This window comes from Leuresthes tenuis, unplaced genomic scaffold (assembly GCF_036924035.1).
Source record: "Leuresthes tenuis unplaced genomic scaffold, fLeuTen1.0.hap1 SCAF_15, whole genome shotgun sequence".
Classification (NCBI taxonomy): domain Eukaryota; kingdom Metazoa; phylum Chordata; class Actinopteri; order Atheriniformes; family Atherinopsidae; genus Leuresthes; species Leuresthes tenuis.
The window spans coordinates 17,060,905-17,085,250 of NW_027325369.1; the positions used below are offsets into that span (position 1 = coordinate 17,060,905).

At 39.5% G+C, this 24,346-nt stretch overlaps 2 protein-coding genes across 16 annotated transcripts in view; both read right to left on the reverse strand.

Moving 5' to 3' along the window:
- The window catches only part of tnika (TRAF2 and NCK interacting kinase a), a 60,237-nt gene extending 59,386 nt beyond the window's left edge, over positions 1-851 (reverse strand). For all 14 annotated transcript variants that reach the window (XM_072364986.1, XM_072364985.1, XM_072364984.1 and 11 more), the window contains exon 1: positions 439-851. In XM_072364986.1, coding sequence (XP_072221087.1) covers positions 439-495 — 57 coding nt within the window. In that variant the 5' untranslated portion in view covers positions 496-851. The remainder of the gene's footprint in view (positions 1-438) is intronic.
- Positions 852-4,963: 4,112 nt separating this feature from the next.
- The window catches only part of pld1a (phospholipase D1a), a 31,980-nt gene continuing 12,597 nt past the window's right edge, over positions 4,964-24,346 (reverse strand). For both annotated transcript variants that reach the window (XM_072364903.1, XM_072364902.1), the window contains exons 5-26: positions 23,879-23,990; positions 23,544-23,609; positions 22,756-22,814; positions 22,496-22,588; positions 21,648-21,800; positions 21,214-21,363; positions 20,005-20,088; positions 17,510-17,591; positions 16,796-16,906; positions 16,392-16,577; positions 14,795-15,008; positions 14,553-14,681; positions 14,154-14,272; positions 13,657-13,770; positions 12,861-12,971; positions 11,840-11,928; positions 11,523-11,636; positions 11,288-11,337; positions 11,032-11,166; positions 10,370-10,523; positions 9,701-9,818; positions 4,964-7,845 (exon numbers count right to left, since the gene is read on the reverse strand). In XM_072364903.1, coding sequence (XP_072221004.1) covers positions 7,621-7,845; positions 9,701-9,818; positions 10,370-10,523; positions 11,032-11,166; positions 11,288-11,337; positions 11,523-11,636; positions 11,840-11,928; positions 12,861-12,971; positions 13,657-13,770; positions 14,154-14,272; positions 14,553-14,681; positions 14,795-15,008; positions 16,392-16,577; positions 16,796-16,906; positions 17,510-17,591; positions 20,005-20,088; positions 21,214-21,363; positions 21,648-21,800; positions 22,496-22,588; positions 22,756-22,814; positions 23,544-23,609; positions 23,879-23,990 — 2,668 coding nt within the window. In that variant the 3' untranslated portion in view covers positions 4,964-7,620. The remainder of the gene's footprint in view (positions 7,846-9,700; positions 9,819-10,369; positions 10,524-11,031; positions 11,167-11,287; positions 11,338-11,522; positions 11,637-11,839; positions 11,929-12,860; positions 12,972-13,656; positions 13,771-14,153; positions 14,273-14,552; positions 14,682-14,794; positions 15,009-16,391; positions 16,578-16,795; positions 16,907-17,509; positions 17,592-20,004; positions 20,089-21,213; positions 21,364-21,647; positions 21,801-22,495; positions 22,589-22,755; positions 22,815-23,543; positions 23,610-23,878; positions 23,991-24,346) is intronic.

Here is a 24,346-nt window from a genome sequence, read left to right on the forward strand (position 1 = left end):
CGTGTGTGGCTCTAGAGAATCAGCAGTGAGAGGTAGAAATAGGTTAAATTCCACTCCGAAGCAAGGCTGGTGAGCCCATAATAGGCTGGCCCAAAGAACACACACAAACCCCTATCCAGGTCAGCAAAAATCCCATCTAAAACCTCAGTTCAGCATCACCCACACCATTTTAACCTTTCTGTTACTGACATGAAAGAACACAAGTGCGTAAAAGCGCGAGCCAGCTGTTATGTTAGTTTATGTCTATATTTATCATTTGAGCTAAAAATTGACACATTGTGGCTACCCGTCTCCCACACATCCGCCTTTTGCAGCCCTCTCTGCTCTCCTGCCGGTTGTTATTCAGGGAGCACAGTCAGGTGCAGAACAGGGAGGCACGCGCACACACAGCAGTTTCTTCTATGCTTTTCATAGAAATCATTGATCAAATCATCTCACCCTCAGAGCCGACAGGTCGATTTCGTCCAGGCTCCTCGCCGGAGAGTCACTCGCCATGATGGAGGACACAAAAAGCCGCTCTCAGCTGCCAGATATCCTGAAACGGCCTCTGCTGTCACGACCGACAGTGTGCTCTCCTCCGCGGCTCACTCTCTACTGTCCCCCCCTCTCACCCCCGCACAGTGTATAATACCAGAGAATTATACCAGTCCCCTTTCTGGTCAGCAGTGGGACGTGCTTCAGGCCGGGTGCGTACAGCTAGAGCGCAAACGCGTGAAGGATGGAGAGCGAGAGCGCCGTGCACATGAGCACTTTCACGTCCATGTCTGCGGGATGTAGACGCTACAGAGAAATGTGAAGCGCATCAGAGGTTGCACTGCTTTGGTTAGCCTTGCTGCTCTGACAGTCTGTCCGTAAATATGCAGGCGGAGGGAGATGGGAACGGAGCGCACTACCGCCTCAGCAAACCCCGCCTGTTACCGGGCGGGGTTTGCTGAGGCTCTAAGGACTCTGAAACTTTTCTTACCATTAAAGCTTCTGCACTCAAAAACTCTTAGATTGATGGAAGGACAAGTGCTTTTGTTTTGTCATTTTAACCACAGCTTTTAGAAGAATACTTTTAAGACACTGATTTACCTACCATGAATATTTACATATGGAAACAATCTTTGCCTAAATTGTCTCGACTGTTTTTGATTTTTGTTTGTTTTCTGTGAAAGAAAAAAAAGTGAAGGCAATAAACAACATGTCTAACACCACCAAACCACGCTTCAGTTTATAGGGAAAAACAAAATAACAAGTATGCCAAATCTGAGGCAAACACTTGTTTCCATTGTCTCAAATACATTGATTCGTACTTCTCTTCCACTTTATTTCATTTCAGTTTTACCCTTTACTTCTATATTGAATCACCATTTATCTGACGGCTCTACTATGTAACATCTCAGGGTTCAGATTTACTCTATAATGGATTGACCGCTGTGATGGACTGGCGACCTGTCCAGGGTGTACCCTCTCGCCCGATGACCGCTGGGATAGGCTCCAGCCCGCCCGCGAACCGACCGACGGATTAAGCGGGTATAGAAGATGAATGGATGGATGGATGGATGGATGGATGGATGGATGGATGGATGGATGGATGGATGGATGGCTGGCTGGCTGGCTGGCTGGCTGGCTGGCTGGCTGGCTGGCTGGCTGGCTGGATGGATGGATGCGTGCGTGCATGCATGCATGGATTGACCATAAATTGATCTGCTCAGCTGAAATGCAACTTGTTCATTGATCTTGCTATGGGTATAAAGGGGAAAATACACACAAGGACACACATCTATGCAAAAAACAGCCACTTGCACAAAGCAAAGAGACTGCTGAGACACAATTCACTACAAGATCATTCGTTCATTTGTTTGTGTCAGATATCAAACTTCATTTTGCATGATTTTTTTTAATGCTCTTGTTACTGTGTCTCAGAAAAGAAAATGTTTGATGTTAGATGATAATTTACTCTTAGCTTTGAAATTCTGTTTTGCTGAAATTTGCCTTGGCATATTGCAGCAGAAAATTTAGTGATACTCTTTTGTTTGAGGTACCCGTATCTATTGCCAAAACTATCATTTGATCTCATTTGATGATCTTTGAAGACTTTTCCAAGAAGTGGCGCATTTCAGCTGACCTTACCCTAATTTAATTTGTGTTTTCAGATCAAGATTTTCAGTAGAGCACTTTGCCTTGTAATGCCACTTTTGCTGAAGTAAGAGATGGGACATTTTTCTCTACCTGTTTTTCTAGTTTTCAATCATTAGTAATTGGATTAGACACACACACTTTATAGCCTGCACACTTACTCAGAAAGCAAGTGTTCTGACTTTGTTATTATTTAAATACAGATTATCTTTTCCTTTAGCCGCTTCTCAAACTTTTTCTCTTAATATTGCTCGTGCTCAAACAAACAAACAACATGTTATGTAAGTGTTATTTTGGATTACTTGTTTGTGATTTTTTTTTGCCTCAGTAGTCTCACAACAAGAGCCAGGTAATAAATTCTGACATATTACCAAGAAAACATTTTTTCCTTAGGCCAGGCATAGTCGAAGTGTGTGCCAAAGACATGTCAGTTGTGAAAATCTGCTACGTGAACCTGTTATTCCTGTAATGAGCTTGTATGTGTCATACAGTCACTAGAAGCATATTCTCGAATGTGCCTTGTAGACATGTCATGTTAATAAGAAGTAACTCTCTTTTTCACATAAATCACCTGGTCCTCACCAGGTCTAACAGTTAAGTTAACATGACTTTAGATTAACAACAACACATTACATATTACACCATGGCATTATTTATTTTATTATTTATACTCTCCTATAGCCACATAACAGCACCTATGAGCTAACAGAGCCATAGTACACGTTTGTTCATTCATTCTTCCTAAAGTATTGGTGAAATAAAGACAGATAATGCCTTATTTAGAGGCTGCATCGTCCCTGCCCTGTTCACTCCATAATATGGATATACGCTGATCGCAAGTTTTCTAAATAGCTTCCGAAGGATGCCGACTTTCGCAAAACTGTTCTTGGTGAGTAGATAAACATATTTCATGCCAGAAATAAGGTCTAGATTTAAAAATACTGGAGTTCCCCTTTAACAGTTTCCCTGTCAGGTGTGTGTTAAAACAATGCTAGGAGTAAATACATCAGAAATGATCTCATAGTAGCAATCATGGCTGCCCATCAATCTAGGAACGGTTATAAATGATTATTTCTAAATAATCCATCAAGCGGAAAACATTTAAGACAGTTGGCAATCTTCCAAGCATGTCATCCCAAGGTCAGAATTCTAAGCAAATAGATTAAAAAGATAAGAGCTACACTTCAGACCTTACATGACTCAGCTAGCATGTCAAATAATTCAGTTAATTCAATTCAATTCAATTCAATTTTATTTATATAGCGCCAAATTACAACAATAGTCATTTCAAGGCTCTTAAATAATATAGTCCAATTCAAGCCAATTGGAATTCAATTCATTGTAATCATAATCCAATTCATTCATATAGAGCCAATTCCAAAAATAATCTCCTAGCTAAGGAAACCAACAGATTGCACCGAAACTTGTCTTCAGTCCAATCTCCCATCCTGAGCATGCCTGTGGCGACTGTGGAAAGGAACGACTCCCTTTAATGTTAATGATAGCACAGTTAGATTAGATTGAACAAGTTTCACCAGTTTGGAAGGGTTTCCAAGCTACTTCTCTATAATAGAATGGAGAAGCACAGTTTAGGTTTGCAAAAATGCTTCTGAACAAACCAAAGAATTCTAGAACAATGTCCTTCAGACAGATAAGACCACGGTGAAGATGCTTTTGCAGCCACAGGACAGTTAAACAAACCCTTATTATTAATTTATACCAAAGTATTCCAAAGCCAGATTCGAGGGCGTGTGTCTTTTCTAACAGCTAAAGTGTGGCCTAAACTGGGTTATGCAACCTGTATCATCTAATTTTTAGACCAGGTTAAGACTATCTGTTTTTTTTTATAATGTTCTGATATGTGAAGCATAGAATACGTAGAGGTTGTCCTTTTTTATTCTACGATACAATGGCTTCTCTCAAAGGAAACGGAGCTTCTTCTGTCTAAACAAAGAGAGGGAAAACTATGTTGTATTCATGCTACAAGCTTTTCTTTTGACGTCATTCCTTTTTAAATGTTTATAAGGCAGAACCCCTGTTAAATATTTAGATTAAAAGTTAGGTATAATTTCTCACATCATGGAAAGCTTTCATTAAGCCACTGTAGACATTATATGTCTGAGCGAGCTGAATTTCATGTGTATAATTGTGTGAGTGCTTCCATGATTTTTCAGGAGCATAATATTCCTTTCCTTTTCAAACACAATGCGATTACACAGGATAGAATAATTGAGCATATTCTTGCTCTGTCAATAAAAAACAGGCATTAAAGCAGCTCACCAGATACAGGAAAACTAACAATAGCGGATTTAAGTTTGATCTGTCTACTAGGACAATGCAATCTTAACAAAATCTCGATTTCAATCACAGCACTCATTTTTAGGCCTTATCTCACAACATTACACAACATTCTGAGGAATCTGGTCTATTGAACTTTAACGAGTGTAACCAAGAGCACTTATCCAGTCTTGAGTTTCATTTGTGCTGATTCCAGGTAAGAAAGGTAGGGTTTCAATGCAGCAGCCTCCTGTCAGTTATAATTAAGAAGAAAAAGTTGAGCCGTCGGGCGTAAACCTTTTTCACAGAACTGATCAGGCTTTCACTTGTAAGACATGTTGAGGTTATGTAAAATTTTAAAATTAAATTAAAATTATGAGTCATCTTCTTCAAAGACATAATATCTCGGCCTAAAGCTGTTCGATCATTAGCAACCATTCATTTGTTGCAGCATAACATCAACAGACACACCGTCTACGGGATGCATCTTATGTTGCATTTGGAAGACATGATCAAGCATCACAAAACTCGGTGTAAATCATCATCCACAAAAGAGACAAAAATATATCGAAGAAGCTTTACTTGTTAGCCATTTAAATTACACTGCGTTAAATGGAATTAGAAATATTTTCAACTTTACAAAAAAGGATTATTGTACATAAACAGAGACAAAAGTGTACAGAGTTAACAGAAAGGACAGCTGCATGGTGGTTGTGAGAAAGAAAGAGAGGTTGAATTACAAATTCACAACCGTCCATAAAACATACATGTTCAAAGATCGTTAAATGCTTCATATTCCATAAATAATGTACTGACAAATACAGAAAAAGGTAAACATTACAGACAATATTGTCCATAGCAATGGAAAAAAAATAAGAAGCAAAAAGAATAATGTCTTTATAGAAACAAACACAGCATATCGTTTTAAAACATGATCACATCAATCGTTTCTTGGTCCCATTCAAGAAATGATTATTTCTTAGGCCCCACAAAACATCCCATAGCCTTCTTCTTCCAAATAAATGCCAGTGATTTATGTGTTGGGTGTGTGATGTAGAAATGAAACAGAATTATTTTTTAACAACCCTTGCATGAGAAGGCAGGATAAACAGGCCAATTATAAGGTTGACTATCAAGATTCTTTCTGCCAACAACTTCAATGTCAGACTTTATTGTTTCATGTCTGCAGGGAAGATCTTTAACTTTGTTTTCTGAAACTTTCTATGTGCAGTGAGCATAGCTCTGTTCAAAAGAAGTGGTTTTCGAATTTCACATTCAAGGAAGTTTACACTTAGACAAAATACTGTGACAAATATTCCTGGGAAACAAAGGTTCCTGCATGCAAGTTTAGAAAATCAAGAGAGTCATATATATCACAGATTTGAAAGTTCTTCTCTCTACCTGCCCAACTACTGCATGAAAACAGTATTTTGAAGAAGCTAGCACCATCTGCTGAGCAAAGAGGGAATGACTCCTTGAAACGTACAGCTCGATTGTCTCATCCAGCTGTTTCACTCTGATCTTACCCAAGACAAAAAACAACAACAACAAAAAAAAAAAAACAGACACAAATTTGGTTGAGTTTCACTTTGATTGCAGCTGTACAGAATATTCCAATCTCATACAGTTAGCAAATTTGTCACAATACTCCCTCAGCAAGAAACATGATGTTTCAGGACTTTCTTTTTAAATCCGAGGTGCAGCTGATACATGAAGCATAGCAATCACGTTAACAAGAGTTGAGCACATTTAGGAATTCAGGCACCACTGCCGAAGCAGCAAAACTGTCTCTGCTTGTGTTACTACAGTCAAAATCAAGCGTGTGTGTAAAATAATGTGTAAAATATAAATTAAAGACAGAAAGTAATGGTTTGCAAATCTCATAAACCAATATATTCATGGACAGTAGAACAAAGAAAACATCAAACGTTGAAAGTGAGACATTTTACTATTGTCTCAAAAAGGCTAGTAAAGTAAGTGGCACAACAGAAAAATTGCTGGAAGAAAATGTGCCAACTAGATAGGTTAATCGGCAACAGGTCAATAATGGGACTGGTCATAAAAAGAGCACCTTAGAGAGGCAGAGTCTCTCAGGAGGAACGCTGGACAGTGATTCAGCAACTGTGGAGCAATTTCGGAATATTGTTTCTCCATGTGAGCACAGTATATTTTACCATCAAAACTTTCTGAGAATCTGGAGATATCTCTGTGCCACAGCCAGAAATCAATGTTGGACCAGCTTGTTATCAGCGCTCCGTTCAATAGCCTGAATCTCTGATGAGGACAACATTCCTCTCCCAAGGGTCCAGCTGGTCTCATTTACACACTGTTGTTAACATAAGAGGGGAGGCTACACAGTGGTAAACATGACCCAACAGTTTTGAGATGTGTTGCTGGCCTCAAATTCAACATAGTTTTCATAGAATAATGAAATGTCTCACTTTCAACCATTTGACACGTTTTCTGTGTTTTATTGTAAATAAAACATTGTTTTTTGAGATTTACCAATCATCGTATGTGGTTTTACATGCACTGTACACAGCATCCAATCTTTTTTGGAATTGGACTTCTATAAAAAAAAAAAAAGAAATATCTTCATGATATGTCTGTGTACATGCCTTTAAACTCAAAATTATTTCTTAAAAGCAGCATCAACACAAGCTCAACAATTCTGCTGTGAGCTCATAATCAGCGCACAAACCACTAGCGCCTTATGTGCTTACATCACAAACTTAGTGAATCACATATGTATTACCATCTGTAATGTATTTGGGATATGTTCAATATAGAACAGAATATTTGTTAGGATCGTTAAAAAAAGAAAAAGGTTTGTGCTTCCTCATCCTGGTCCCGCAGCAATATGTGCCTTCTTTCCACTTTGAACACCTCAGCATCCAGAAGTGCGATTGATTCCTTAAAAACTTCAGTCATAAAGCAGTAATTACTGTTGTCTCTGCGTTCTTCGTACAACAGTTCCAATGCTGCACTTCACCCAACAAGCAGGAACTTCATACCGTTTAGTGTTTAGATCAGCTTATTTGAGAGATTTGTCAATGCCCAGCAGTCATTTGAAGCCAAAAGGGGACTGTACATCTGACTCTCAAAAGTGGTCTCTTGCTGCTTCGATTTTAAACATTCAATGACCATCGCAACTGAGAGACTTCACTCAGGAAACATACTCAAGTTCGCATGTGTGAATTTGTGGTGGTGTTGTCATGTTCCTTATGTCCAGATTTCAGTTGGGACCATGGCCTCCTTTGTTCCAACAGAAGGCATGAGGTTATGCTCAGACAGGAAGTCCAGAGGAAACTGGACAAGGAAGCCTCGGATTTTGCGCAGTTCCTCCTGAGCACGAGCCTGGTCAGTCTGGGCCAAGCCTGGCTTGGACTGGTATTGCTCCAACTCTGACATGTTTCTCACAAGGGATGACGGAAGGCAACGGAACACCTGCAGCAAAACACACAGTTGTTATGATTGAATTGTTTGCCACCATATTTCTCTTGAGATGTTAATGAATTATTCGATCCATCACTGTGTGAGACAGATAAAAATTTAAACAGTTGCTCGAAGGACTGTCATGAATTTTTATGTTCGCTGCTCCCTGAGGTTGACTCCTTGGGGATTCAGCTGAAAACACAGCAGAGTCCAAAGAGGATACATGCTTTTGAATAAGGCAACAACATCCACAGACAAATGCTTCCAAGTATAGATGGTTAGAAAATGTCCGTCAGTGACTCATCATGTAAAATATAAATTTTTTGCATAATGGTTGACTTTTGCCAGAGTCAAGCAGCCCTAACATCAAGGTGCTGCTAAAACCTGAAACCTAAAACCCATTTATAAGCACAGCAAGAAAAATATGCTAGAGAAGATATGAAAATCAATGAACGAACTTCCCAAGCTGATATATTATACACACTATGCATTTTCAGTTGATATATGTCTCACCTCAGTTACTTGTCAGAATGATTTACTATCTACAAATCAGCCATACATTAAGAATCTAATTAAAATTGAATTTGCAACAGCATCAACAACCCATTTCGCCATCTTCACTGCCTCTGCTGATGGTAAACTTCTACAACTACCATTAGCAGCTGAGCACAGGAGCACACAGCACAGAGCTGCGGCTCAAACTTACTTAACATTGTTTTTTTCGTTTTTATAGGGTCTCCAAATGTTGAATTTTGTGCCCTTTTTGGACACAGTATGCCAATATTTTTACAGCAGCACACCAGGGTAACTTAAAGATATGAACCATGATTTATTTCTTGTATTTTTGTCTTTTTTATTGTTGTCATACTTCTATGAAAGACCGGGAGTGAGGGTAAAATCAGTGTGTGTGCATTTGTCTTGTGTGAGAGAGGGACCTGAGAGTTAACACCACCCTGTCTCACAGTAATAAAAACTGAGAGGCTCATTAGGTATCTAACCATTTATCAGCTCATTGTCCTCTCACTTTGTTCTATACTTGAGTGTCAGTCAATTTGTCAAAGAAACTAGCATTCCGGCCCTCCTGTGACTTGACAGGATAAAACAGGCAGAGATCTCCTTCCAACATGAAACAGCCACTCAGGTAATAATGCAAAGATATTGCAATGATGGAGCGCTGTGTATTTCATCTACCGCTGCCGCTGTGGTACAACATTTATGGAAATAACAAGTTTGCAGATTTGGTGACAAACTTTAAACATGAGACACTGTTGAAGGCAACAACAGCACGGTGCGTGAACTACACTGGGGATCCGACCTGTATAGAGACCTGCGGTCCAAAGAAAGAGCAGCCATTCACAATATTTCATTAGAATTTTTAAATAACGTTGTGTCAGAAGTGAATCTGACTTGCAGAAAAAACACAGTATGTGGGCAACTCTACACATTAACAGTGTATTTGCTCCATTTTAACACTGTTACTGATAAATGTTTCAGTAATGAACATTTGTTCAGCCTACAGAAATACCAAAAAGCTTTTTAATTTTATTTTAATGAAAGAGCTTCAAATTAAGGGATTTTTGTGATTTGGTACTTTCCTATTAAAATAAACTGAGGTTTGGCTATATCTGTAATTTGTCTGCTCATGACCAAACAGTTCAATTGTCAATAATGTAAAATATGAAAGCATTAAAGTTGATTTAAGCAGTGATTATTTTGTGTTGCTGCTTCTATATCCCATTGGTGTTGAAAAGTATCAACACTGACACAGATGCCTTGATGCCGGTTTGACATTCTAGTATCATGACAATCCTACAACAACAATCCTGCCAGTTAAATACTTTATATTGTTTCACATCCACATCTTTACCTTCTCATAAATGGTCGCATTGCGGCCGGCTGTTGTCATCCACACCTCCTTGTAGAAACGATCACTGATGGGGTCTGACAGGTCAATGCTGGTGTCTGTGTGGCCTCCCAGTATAGTCCTGTTTGGTAAGTAAGAGGAATAAATAGTGAGAAAAAGAAACAAGAAACAAATCTTTATTAATAAAGGCTGAGTGTGAACATTTATGTCAAACAAGGCTACTTTTCCAAAACTGGGTCTTTTTTTCAGCTTCTGTTCCAGAATTATATTCTATTAGTACAGAATTTGTCAATTCTATTGCTCTTTGGCTCCCCCTACAGTTTTGGGATGTAACACCATTGCCATTAAAACAAATCTCCCTGTGAGCCCTGCACATGTGCAACCATACGCATTATTTTGTCGTGTTCGAGAGGCCACAAAGACAAATCATAAGCCCACAAAGATGTAGAGCGTCCGTAAAACAAAACTGTGTGGTGCTGGGCTGGAAATCAAATGCAGTAACTCAACCCCTGGACGCTCCAGGGCAGTTTCAGGCCCAGGAAGTGTGCATAACAAATGTTGGTGTACGAGTTAGAGGCTTAAAGACTTCAAATTCCCTCAGAATCTCAAACATTTCTGAAACAACTAAACATTCTCAAATCTTAATTTTACTTCCACAAATTGACCCAGAACCTGAAACATTCGAGGCGAAGCTGAAGTGCGTAGGCTCCGGCTTCATACTCCTGGCCATCCATCACCGAAGGAACCTTTTCAGAGTCTTCAATAATCACTGCCACCTCGCTGTCGCGTTTTCCCAGCATACTTCTATCATTGATGTTCGCGGAACCTGCAAAAAGACAACAAAAGCCACGATTGAACTTATTTTCTATGCAGCATGTATACATCGCTATTTTGCATACATCATGTATCATGAAAAGAATAAAAATTTTATGAGAAGTTGTTTAATGTCTGAATGACACAAGTTGATATTTAATACATTTCACATCTTTATCTTGTCTCCCTTTATTGAAACAAAAAAATATCTAAAACCAGATTAGTGCAGCTTTTGAGAGGGACATCTTCAAGTCTTCTTTAGGCCTTTTAAAAGGTTGAACTACACCCTGTAAACCAGGAGGTGGCATCCCAGAGCTGTAAATGATTTATAACATATTCAGTCTCATGATGCACATTTGTTGGTTGCACACATGGCAAAAGAAGGAGAAATAGAGCCAACATTTGAGCTCTCTCACACTCTGATGTTGTCGAGGCAGAGTGGTGGATTGCCTCAAACAGTAGCTGATGAAAACAGCACGAGAACGAAAAAGCACATAAGGTGAGACGAGGGATAGACTAACCAATGATGACTGTATTGTCGTCAGCTATGAGCATCTTGCTGTGAACGTAGATGAGCTCTATGACAAGGCGTCCCTCCAGCTCGGCATGAGTCCGCAGCCCAGCGAAGGAGATGTAGTTCATCCACTGGTCATCCACTAGAAAATGGAAGAAAGAAAAACCCAAAACAGAAAAATACAAGATGACAAAAAAGAATATAAACACTTTTCACACTCTCATCTTAACATGCCTAAGCTAATACTTCATTCTTGAACTTACTCTCTTTTTTCAGCTGGGAGATGATTGAATGTTCTCCTCTGATCATGGTCCTGAGGAAGCAACAATAAAACCCGTCGGAATACATTTAGGGTCACACAAGTAAATCGTAAACTTGAGTAAGCTTGAAAGAAACACAACAGATTAATTTGTGATGACACTTCTTCATCTGCTTTTTCAATTCCTGTCCCTCTTCCTCTTTGAGCACTAAACTCGGTTTTATTATAGGGTCATGTACCTGTAGTTGAAGTGCATAACAGCCTGGATGGCGTTCCCTCCTCCTGTGGTGATGTCTCCCTCAAAGCCAGGAAGCAGAGGTGTGACCACATACACGCGGTACTTCTTGCCCTCCCTAAAAGCAAAGGTGCACCTCTTACATAGAGACTAAGATTTTGAAAGCAACATCGCTAGAGAGCGTAAGAGGGAAAATGTTCATGAGCAAAGCTGTTAGTAGATCTAGAGTACTTAAAACAGAGCTACATGGTGCAAAGAATATGCTTCCTCGAGTCACTTCTGCTTTTTAGGCAAACAAATTATTAAAAGAAAGGGAAGTACTTGTGTGCTCTGATTATCCTTTCAATGATGGCATCTCCAATTTTGTTGTAGACCGTCTTGTTGTCAGCACAACTTATGAAGAATTGATTCTGAGAGAGGAAAGAAAGAGAAAAATAGTCATGACTGTCAGTTAGTCATCACAGGAGAGTTTCATTGTTCAGTGATGCAAAGTATGCTTACTTTGGCTCAGTGGAGCAACCTTACTGCTGACAGGATGAAGCTCTGAAGAGGTTTTGTTTTCATAACATTTGTTGAATACTTAGTTTAGATAGCTGGTTACTTGTTCTACTTTATTGCTCACCGTGTTAGACGTCACATGTACAATCATCATCACAGAGCAATGTCAGAAAATTAACACCGCAGGTACACACAGCAGCAATAACCAGAACAACATAAAGACATGCTGTCTTGTTCGCTGTGTTTAGGGCTCATGGTCGTAGGAAGCAAAGTTTTGACAAAAGGAGCAATTCTGGACCTCAGGAGGCTGTAACTGCTTCACCAGTGCAGAGCTGCATTGCGGTGAAGTCTCAGTTAAGTGTGTGTTTGATATCTCGAGCTGTATTCGAGACATGTTTAATGACCATATAATTCAGGTTGGGTGGGTAGTGAAAGTTGGTTTGACTGAGTTTGGCTCAGTCTGTTACAGAGGGCAGGCTGAAAAAAAAAAGTGGAGGAGGAAGCAGCCCTTCGAGTCTCTCACTTTCTTTTCACGATTGGTATTTTTAAAGTTCTGTCACTTCTTAGTGATCGCTAACTCTCTATGGCATGAATTTTATTTTTTGGTTAAAAAAAAAACACGCTTTCCTTTGTGTTCCTTTTTTTTGTCTGAAGAGGAAATTTAAAGGGTTGGCGTAATAACAAAAAAAATGTGGTTTGTTGCTTGAGGGCAACATCATGTGTAATATGTCATGTATAGAAGTTGTATTTACCAGATTTTAAGACCTGTTAAGAATGGGGTGCACTTTCTTTTCACATGAACACCTATGGCGATGTCCTATGACAGGATTTGTTGACAATTTACCTCTATGTAGATGTAGTGCTTGCTCTTGGCGATGACCTGAATGTAGGCGTTATGGATGGACTCTTCATGGTATTTTATGCCCGCTGACCAGTCTGCTGCTGACCGCAAAACCTAATGCACGAACAAGACTGAGTTATTACAGGAGTACTTTTCAAAAGAGCTGAAACTTACATCCATTTCATTATGAATATGAATGTGTGTTGAGTTTCCTTACATGTTCTTAAACAGAGTGCAAATTGACCGAAGGAGAATAATAAGAATTCAAATTCTATACTTTTTCTATTGCCCCATAGTATTTATTAAATGCTGTGCTTTAATATTGATATTACCACACATACGCATATGAAATGATATAATTTGTGTGACAAGTTGCACATTGGTGTCACTTCAAAACACAGACACATTTAATAGGTGATGAAACATAAGAACTTTCAAACAAAAACACTGGAATTCTGATACAATCTAAATGACCTTCTTATTTTAGACGGGCAGTTTGCTCAGAGGTCAGTTTCCTCCATCTATAAGCTCTCAGTCACAGCTACATAACCTGTTTCAGTTACATAACTTTTCGGCCCATATGGAGTCTTAACATTGGATCTTTTTTATCTGTTTCCAGTCATTCTTCAAGATGTGTAGAATGTTAGACGGCAGGAGTTTGTTGTGGATGTTCCCTAAAACGATCCACCGTGTTGGTTCATGGTCAGTTATTTTGTCTCAGGTTTTCATCTTGTATACGTGTACAAAGATCCTCAGTAATTTTTGCGTTAATACAAAGATGAGTGGCACATTCTCCTACCTGCACATTGGCATTAACACAGCCAGGAACTTCGTATTTGAGCTCACTGGCACTGGTGTGAGACTTCGGCAGTAGGAATGGATAAGACAGGGAGCGATACTTTGGCTTCATGATCTGGATGACAGGCAGTTGGAGAATTCAGGCAGAGAGAGGATCAATTTAGAGTCAGAACGTAGGATTGGAAGAGAGCATAAACAGGAGAACCGGAGGAAAAAGTTGGTGCCAGGGGCGGTACGAGCACAAGGATTAAGGTATTTTTTTCCATTGCCTCAGTCAAACACATTTAAAGCTTACATCAGCTTACTGTGACTTACAGTCACTACGACTATGAATTTGAATCAGAAATAGCAAAAAAATTATCCACAGTAGTTAAATGTAATGTAGTTAAATCCCAGCAACAGCAGACAAATATCCTGGTTAAATAACTTAATAAGTTAAGCCGTCAATCCTGCTCTACACTGTCATGTGTTTGTTCGAGGGTGAGCAAATACTCGTGCCTTAGTGAAGTTCCACCGCTGTATGAAGTGCCTCGCCACATCCCGTGCGGCTCTCCCATGAACCACTGAAGCTATGTCATGCCAAGGCATTCTGGGAGTGGTGTACCTGTCAATAAAGTCTGCACAGATAGGACAAAAATCCAGAGAGAGATCAGTGAATGAGTAGACACAGAGGAATGTTAAAGAAAAGAGAGACAACAAAGGATGAAGATAAAGAGTCATAAATTCCACAGAGATAAAAAAGTGGCATCCTTACTTTTCCAGGGCTAAATACAAAATTTGTATTAAACAGGGGGCTATGACTAAAAAAAAACAATTACAAACAGGTCCTACCAATGGCTGGAGCTATACAGAGCATGACCTGAAATTAAGAACATATTACACATGTATTTTGGGTACCATCGAAAGGTTTCTCCAGCTGGATCCAATCCTTGTACACAAAGTTGCAGTAGTCTTTTCCATGCCAGAAGCGAGTGTTTCCCTGTAGCTCGCCAACACCAGTCTTGAGGCTTCGGACAGAACCACTCCCTTCATACACATAAAAAAGGGATTTAAGCCTTGGAAATGCCTACCACTTTTATAAAGATACAAAGATAGGGCTTGTTTTAGTAGAAACAGTGCGATTCACAGCCTTAACGCACCTGCACTATCGACACTGCTGACACTGTCCCCGTGCTGCAGAGTGTGTTTGTGTAGATGTCTGTACAGACTGAAGCGGGCTATCCTGTTGCGACCGATTCCTTTCAGTCTGGGTAATTCCACGGGTTCACTGGGCAGCGTCCCTTGTCCATTACTCTGAGAGACACTGTCAGCAGAGGACACTCCCTTACCAGATGGAGTGTTGGTGGAGCCAGCCTGGCAACATGAAAACAACATAGGATACAGTATAAACTCAGCTGACTATATAGTATATGCACCTGGAAATGATTGCAGTATACACTGCTGCTGTGAACTGCACTTTAGAGATTGAATTTTCACCGTTACTCTGTTGAGTTTTACTGCACAAGAGTGCTGTTATTTCAAATATTTATTCTGCCCTCATTAATTAGAACTAGTGGCTAATTCCATTGTTGCTCAATCCATAAGTAGGAAAGAAAAATGATCCAGTCAGCTGACAGATATTAGGCTTAAATCGCCTCAAACCTTTTCCACACATAAAATACGCAACATTAATGGCTTCATCTATTAAAGCAATGGGATACATTCATTCACACATTAGCTACTTTTCTGTTAATGTTCCTCACCTTTCATTCAGACATGCATGTGAAAGTGATGAAAGAGCCACAGTATTTATGTTGTGGCATGCAGTAATTGCGATTTGTGCAAGAATTGACAGTGCATACATTGCAGTGCGTAATGTCACAGTTTTCTGACAGCCACATGTTGCCACAACAATTCATATCAGTGTGCCTCGCACGCAGTGGTTGTGCGAAACATAGCGGCAGTAGTTTTTTTAAGATTGCTGAACAGTGATGGACTGGTGACCTGTCTGGGGTGTGCCCTGCTTCTTGCCCAACAGCAGCTGGATAGGCTCCAGCCCCCACCCGCAACCCTGAATAGGATAAAGCATGTATGAAAAATTATATAATGAATCAATCACAACCTGTGAAACTGCTCTGATCGTATCTCAAATTAACCCTCAGCTGCTGAGTATATCTCTCCTTTGACGTGGCTATAGCCCTTCTGTCGTGTTAAAAATGATAAATATATCTTTCTATGCGAGACCTTGTCAGAAATACATCTCAAAATGTTACACGAAAGCACCAAGGGGGTAATTCACACATGACACTGGAAGGTTCATTTGCCATCAGATGAATGGAAAAGCGTGATGTGGCTTTATATGGAGGGAATTATTCTTTTGTGTTAACAGTACACTGGAATATTATCTTTAAAATGGAAATGCAGAGTTCTCTCTTTAACTATTTGGCTATTTTCATAAAAGTCCAGTGGAACTATGTGACCTATACATGATGAAATTAAATGTATATGAACCAGTTAGCACTGCAATGGTGTTGGCACTTTACCCTGTCTTTTTGCATGCTTACTTACTGCAGGCTGTCACTGGGGATACATACACTACTTCTTTCTCAGCCCCCCTCAGCAACTATATGGAGTAAAATACTTTTCTCCTCTCAGTTTTCTCCTATTTGCACCATTTGTCGGGAAATGTGAGCCACACCTATTACCTATAAATCCAAAGCGCGGGCAAGACATTTCATTTAGTGTGGCGTGTCTGACCTGCTCGAGGGCCACAGAGCGTGTCACACTGCCCACATCCGTCAGCCGGTGCTCTCCATCATCCCAGCGACCGTATGCCAGGTCGATCCCGCCCACAAAGGCCACCGACTGGTCAATAACTACGATCTTTTCATGATGTGCCCACAGATATACAGAGGAGGAGACGTGGTCTGGATGACGCATCACCTGGAACACAAACAGACTGCATGACAAACAGCACGCATACAGTTGAACACAGTATATGTTGTAAAATCAGACAGTTGGGCGCCACAAAAAGTGCAAATATTAAAATAATTTGGATTGTGTGACAGTTTGACTTCGACAAGGAGAATGACAAACTTGTTAAATGTCCCCCTGAACAACATACTGGTATATCAACCCATTACCTTAATCCCTCTGCATACCTTGATGTTGTGGTGCAGGTGCATGAGTGTTCTTTTGCTATAGCCTGAGTTGATGCCCAAGGCGAGCTCCACCTCCTTATACAACATTATAAAGATTCGCACTCCCTGTTGCTGTGGACAAATGATACAGATAAACACAGTTGATATTCACATATTTTTTTCAGTTGAAATACATCATGAGTCCTTACTAAAATCTATTAGTGTCAAAATATTTAATAGACAGCACTTTAAAATATTAACAAAATGTTAACAGTAAAAGCACCAAAAAGCACACAGATGGGGACAATGAAAACTTTTTTCTGAAAGTCTACAATCCCAAGTTTGACATTGGCCCAGTAAATTGTTCTTCAAATTGTGTTCTGCTAACGATTAGCAGGGTATACACAAATAAAGTATTTATCATCGTCTACTACATCCCACATTATGGATCATGCTTATTTGCATGATAAACAACATACAACTGTATCTGTTTGCAAAGGAATGCTTAACTGTTTCTGGTTTATATTAAACAAAGCCTTTTATGTACCATGACCACATGGGGACATATCTATATTTAGAAGTGAATTACAAGAAGTTCAATAAACTAAAGCATTAAATCGGGGGACAAAAAACTGTATTAGTATTAGTAAGATTGTAAATTTGTACTTAAAAAGAACAGTGCTCAATACTGTCATGTTTTTTGCCCATAATTCTAGCAGTGTGAAGCCTTCTTACTGCTTTGCGTTTGAGGATACAGTCCAACCTCCATCTGTTGCCTTCTACAACAGGTCTCTTCAGAAAGATCTCTGGGCTCAGCCTGTCAAAGAAAGAAGACAGACACCAGCACTGAGAAAGCCGTAAAGAGGGACAAACAAATTAAGAAACAGAATTTATTACACACATTCATGGCAGAAAATTAATCTCAACGCTCACCAATCAGAGCCACCAGCACATTTCTGCACAAAGTATGACAGACATGACATAATGATATAGTCTCATGAGTCACTCACATTGGCATCCTGAGCTTACACATTTACAATACCATTGGCTAACATTACACAGGCTGACACCTCATTGGTAAAGACCATAAGCCCAGTGATTACAGCTTTGAAACACTGGGATTTCAGCCACATTAAACAGTTCCACATTTGGCTCTGTGGGACCAAAAACTATTATGTTTGAACTTACAGAGGCAGGGAACTGTGTCAGTAGTGACAAAGACAGTGTTATTTTCCAATACGACAACTATTCTGTGAACTAAACTTCTGTATACAAAAAAAATCTAAGAACTGGTAAATAGGGGACTGTGGAAAGAGTTACACAAAACAAAGGCAAGAAAAGGTTATTTTTCAGATTTTTGTACCCTAAGAGAATAATAATGTTCAGACTACCACTATGGGTTGGTCATCTCAGAGGTTTTGAACATAGAGTAAGAGGGGAAATTAGGAACAGAAAGACAGAGACAAAAGGGGTGAAGGAGATGTGTAAACAGATATGGAGACTGTGTAAAACTATTTCTGGCTGGAGGTTGTAACTGGAGCTAGGACCAGGTCCTGGCTCTGTGGTAGGCCCATACTTGAGGGTAATGCATAATGTAAAGTATAACAACATGTGCTACACACTGTTGAACTCTCCTCTCATTCAGTGGTGGCAGAACGATGGCTGGTGGTCTAAGACCAAAAAAGTGGAGCACATCAGTCCAGCTCTGAAGTCTTTACACTGGCTGCCTGTCCATCAGAGGATAGACTTTAAAGTTCTGATGCTGGTCTATAAAGCTCTGAATGGTCAAGGACCAAAATACATCAGTGACCTCCTGACCCACTATGAACCTTCCAGACCCCTCAGGTCATCTGGATCCGGTTTTTTATCAGTTCCCAGAGTCAAAACCAGACATGGAGAAGCTGCATTCAGCTTCTATGCTCCACATGTCTGGAACAAACTCCCAGAAAGCCTCAGATCAGCTGAAACACTCAGTGTATTTAAGTCCAGGTTGAAGACACATCTATTTTCAGCTGCATTTGAATAAGCTTGAGTTTGAAAACGGAAACATGTTTTAACTATTGATTTTATCTTTCATACATATAATTTTTTCTGATTTTATCTATTGTTCTTATTTCCTTCTTTTGTTTAAATTTTAAATCATGCTTTTTATTTCTTCTGTTTTAATGTCTCTGTAAAGCACTTTGAATCACCTTGTTGTTGAATTGTGCTATACAAATAAACTTGCCTTGCCTTGCCTTGCCTTGGTGTGTAAATAAGCTATTACAAATATTCTTAAAGTTTTTCAACTGCTGCCTCATTGTTACTACATTTGAGAAACATTTATAGACCAAAGAACAAAGGAAAATGTGGGGTGGTTGAGAATGCGTATGCAAAACATACTTTGTATTTAATTCGTCACATGATTCCATTATTCTACAATTTGGAATATCCAATATGACAACGACCTCCAAGACATCCTCATTTTTTTTTCCAGCTAGAGGCATAGAAAGAATGTTGGGATTATATAAGATATTAGATGATATGTGCTCCCACATGTATAACCCATATAATAAAAAAAGCTTTGCACTAAAGAAACACAGTGTGCTGTATGATTTTGAAAATAACAGACAAAACAAATTCTATAGTTTGCTACTAATGTGTTGGTTATATTTAATATTTGGTCTTGTGGCAAGAAGCATAATATCAGATTATCCAGCAATCTAGGTTGAAATCAGCTTTTTTTTTGTTAAAATGTTTGCTATTTTTAAGCAGTGTAGATCAGAAATTAGGAGTAATATTGTGAGTTTCAAGTAGTTTTCTTTCTGTACTCAAAAAGATTAATTAGTTATAGTAGCACCAGTGGCTTAATGATCATGACAAGGAACATGTACAGTTTATCAGCTGGACTTTCCTGGAGAGGCTTTCTGTTATTTTGCTATCAGCTGCTCAAGAAGAGGAAGCTAAAATTATACAAGGTTACATGTAAGTGGTTGCTAGATGGCCGCTAGCTGACACCAGCTGACCCAGCTCAAGCAAGCAGCCAATTACCATCCAGGCCAACCAGATTAGCAGCTAGGCCCCATAATTTAGGAGCTTTAAGCTGCTAGCAGTTGTGATGGTTTGGCATCAACTAGCATCCTCCCACATTATATATAATACTGATAGAGCCGTTCATGTCCCACATTCAACCAAATCGACCTCCCATATAAACACACACACAAAAAAAGAGAATAAACACTCAAACTCACCACCAGTCAGTGATAAAGATTTCCTCCTTAGCCTCTTCCAAGGCATCAGCCACATCCTCCATGTAAGATTTTCCATTCACATACCTGCAAAGGATTACAGCAGTTTCACGTGGGGCAACTTGCACAAACAGACATTTTAGTCATCTGTGACTGTGTTGATACATGCACAGACCGGCGGAAATGTAAACAAGCGTACAGCATGTTTTGCTTTCAACCACGTACAGCAGATGAATAACTATTTCCGTCCGTTCAGAGCTCACTGTGTGATCACAGCTTGCTTCAAAACTGTCACTAAACCCAAACAACTCATCATCAGAGCGGGAAAAAAGAGAGAAAAAAAATTTTGTGAAAAAGGCGACAAAATTTCAACTAATTTCTCTGACTCTCTGCACTCTGTAACACCCTAACAAGTTTAAGACTACACCCATAGGTTTGTCATTATGACAAAACTGTTCCTCAAAGATTCTTTGTCCAGTCACACACAGGAGGCTGCAGGCTCAGCACTATGTGCAATAAACAAAACAAAACAATGTAACGACCTCATCACACAGATGATTCAATATCACAGAATCTGCCAGCTGAGGGGGAGAGAATGCAAATGCAGAAAGAAAAAAAAAATGGCAACACAGCCGAAAGAGAGTTGAGCGCTCAGTTCTGACAAACATTTCCATAGTTACCAGTGAAAGACTGAGAGAGAAAATCTAAAACTGTATTCATATTGCTCATTGAAAGTGAGCTAGTGTGTTGTATGCAGCATATATACATTTACAAAATCATCTCCTCATATTTGAGATAGCTTTGTACAGTTGGAGAGCCACTATTTGGCACAGACTGTGACACAGTGTAAGTACTGTTAATCACAGCAGTGTAAGTTTGTAAAGTCTATCAGAGATTTCTCTTCCATATTTCTACATGAACGTGACACAAAACCTAATTTGATCATAGTCTTCGAGTTGTTATTGACAGCTCAGGCAAACAAATGAGACAATAATGATATGTTCCATTAGTTAAATTTGATTAATTGGATTCTCTTGAACAACTTTTATGAAAATCAAATAATACGTCAATCATATATAATCTTTTAGGCAATGTACCATTGTATAGCTGAGACACACAGTCTAAAACAGATTAAATAAGTTGTTGTCCTTTTTTTCATGTCAATTCTTTCCAATCACACACACAACCATTTGTCTGTCTCAGTGCTATTACCATTTGGCAGGGATGTTTTCCTGTTCCTGTGCAAATGACCCAAAGCGGTGATCTCGGAGGAAAGCCTTTCCATGATTCCTCACGAAGCTCTCAATGCTCTGACCCCACCAGCGCGCATGTCTGTAGCTGATGCACTTAAACACAAGGGCCCTGCCAGCAAAATAAACAGAAACAACCTTACTAGCTGTGCAATGACCCCAGCTCATACAGATACATCCTGTGCTGTCATTTCAGAAGAAACATGCCCAAATCACCCTTGTGCCAAAACTGAGCAAAAACCAGGGTGTGAACTTATTTAGGCACATAAATCAGCTTTGGGTTGGAATGGTGTTGAAGGGGAAAACATTTATGTGATAACTACGTGGGCAACTGCAATAAAGTTAAACATTTTCAACCGTACACACAAACACAAGCAAAGCATGTGGAAATATAACCTGGAAAGACTATCAATCCGGACTCCATGTTTGGTTTCTGTGTCTTTGGAGTCCATCTTGATGGTGAACTCCTTGTCCACCAGCAGGACGAAGGAGATCGCTCCCGAGTCTGGCTTCATGTACAGCAAGAAGGAGTCCTTCACCACCAGCCAGCTACAGCACACAAACAGACAGTGGCAGTGGTCATCTCCATTACTATCACCATAAAGATTTCTGATTTCTGCGTCTATGTAAAACACTGCAGCTGTCAACCCGTTGCTGTGGACCATTTCTTTTACTTCTTGTTTAAAGGAAAGGGTGTAGGAAGAAAACCATCATGAGGATGTAGGTGGATGCTGAGCGTTTCAAACGTGTGGGATTTTTGTTAGTGTGTGTACGTGCGTCTTGTCTTTGGAAAAAAAGCAATATAAAGTGCTCACATAATAATTTGGCTTTGATAAACAGAAAAAGAAAGAGTCAAAAAATGACAGGAGAAGTGACTGATTCTTTTTTATTTAAGATGCTGCACAAAATGGGAACATTTTGAATGACAGCTAAAACTACTACTAATTAAGATGTTATAATTGTCAAGTTTTTAGCAGTGTGATGAATGATCACCATGCTTTTCAGCTTATATAGAAATTCAACGTGTAAATTTGTGTGCTACTGTTACTGCAAGACAGTAAGGACAGTCTTACTTTTAAAATAGTACCGACTATCAAATATATCTTCCGATGACATTAACTTCATAAAGTCAATAACTGCAGTAAGAAAATCAGTCAAATGTTGACCTGACAACAAAAACAGTGGGTGGGAAAACAACTGGTTCACAGTGTAAAAGAAAAAAATAAGGATAGACATCCACACACCGTTTGGACCAGCGATAGCAAGCTTGACTCTGACCACAGCAGTTCATTCCAGGGATACGATGTCCTCCTGAGCGTTTATAGATCATCCCTTCCCTGTGGGACATAAACCAAATAAACTGTAATATGGGGTCTTAAAGTTGCATTCTGTAAGTGCTCATATGGAGGAAAAAAAAAAAACAAAACACTAAGACTATTTTTACCCTGATCCTGTAAATACAGGATGGGGAGAAACAACTATCAATTCAAAAGAGAATGCTCACAGTCCTTTGGGCCCCAAGTCATGAATGAACGACAGCTGGCTGACGTCAATAAACTCCATCTGAAAAGTCATGGGAGGAGAGGAGTGGCTTCACACAGACATTGATTCCAGGAAAAAGCACAAATTGTGAAACACACAAAAAATACACCGTGAGCAAGCAACTATCAGGTCCACACACCTGGAGGACATGTTACTCATATGAAATTGTGTCATCGCCTCAGATACTGACTTGAAATTATATTAATGATGATCATGATTTTATTGTCTGTGCATAACAAACCTGATGCCATGGCAATGGTCTCTTTTTAGGGTTCATTTCAACATCAAGACAGAATCATTAAGGGTAGGATGAAGTCAGACAGGTAAACACGATATTTATCTAATAATCCCATGAAAACACAATGAAACAGTGAACCAACATAATCTTAAAATTAAACTTCTAGAAAAAGAATAAACAAAAACATGTAAATGGTTTTCAGTTTAATGCTCACTTATACAATCAATAAGGGATTTTTTTTTTGTTAATAAGTGTAACCTAAATGAGTTGTGATAATACTCCGACGCTCCTTGTTTGGGTCAACATAAAGAAGGAAGAACTTACAGGGTAAACACAAGAATGACCTGAGCCGGGGTAACATTTAACATACCACCATAAAGGCTGAGCATAGCAACAAGGTTAAAAATCCTGTTAATCATTTATTTTTACTGGGTATTTTACATAGTTGCTGACAGAGATGCATATTGACTGAAATTAGTAGGATGTTGAAATTGTTCAGTATAATTACTCACTGTATGGTGATATTTGCGGTACATGGCCATCTTCAGCAGCTTGTTCAAATAGTCTTCTAACTGTCTCTGTAGAAACACATACACTACATCAGACCAATGTGTGTATTTTAGTGACATAATCTATGCACATAAATACCGACACTCACAGACGGATACACACACTCAGCGAGGGTTCTAGAGAAAACATGTGCTGGCATGAAGCAGAGTGTCATAGCAACAAAAGAGTGCCAGGTGAGCTTCATGCAACAAAGCATGAGGCACGAGGCGATGCAAGCGGTCAGTTTTCCAGCCAGGTAAACAAGCACAGAAGCCGCATCAACGATGCTGTAACGTACCCTCCTGCTGGAGACCTGCTCGTCTCGCACCAGTTCGTCTCCTCCACCCCTGGGCAGCGAGGGCATCTCTCTCACCTCGCTCTTCCTCACCGTCTTTCTCCTCACGGTGTGGCTGGAAGGGAGGGAATCAAATGCTAATTAAAAAAAACAAAACCTCTCTTTTCGAAAGGCGCTTTTCCAAAGTGTACTTGTAAGAAAGTAAGAAGATGAGAAAGAAAAACAGTTTTAGTGGTTGCTCAGAAATGAAAACAGAACTTTCTGTGTAGTTTTCTCTCAGAAGATGTTCAGGAAGTCAAATGGAGGCCACCTACATATAAATACTGCAGTTTTAAAGACTTTTTAAGATGTTTTACATCACAATTACTGGATTTAAAATTAAAAAACAAAATCGGAATTTTATGCAGTTAAGGCTAACTGACGGAAGGATGAAGCTCGACTAACAACAGATGGCTCGTGTTTCAGAGTTCT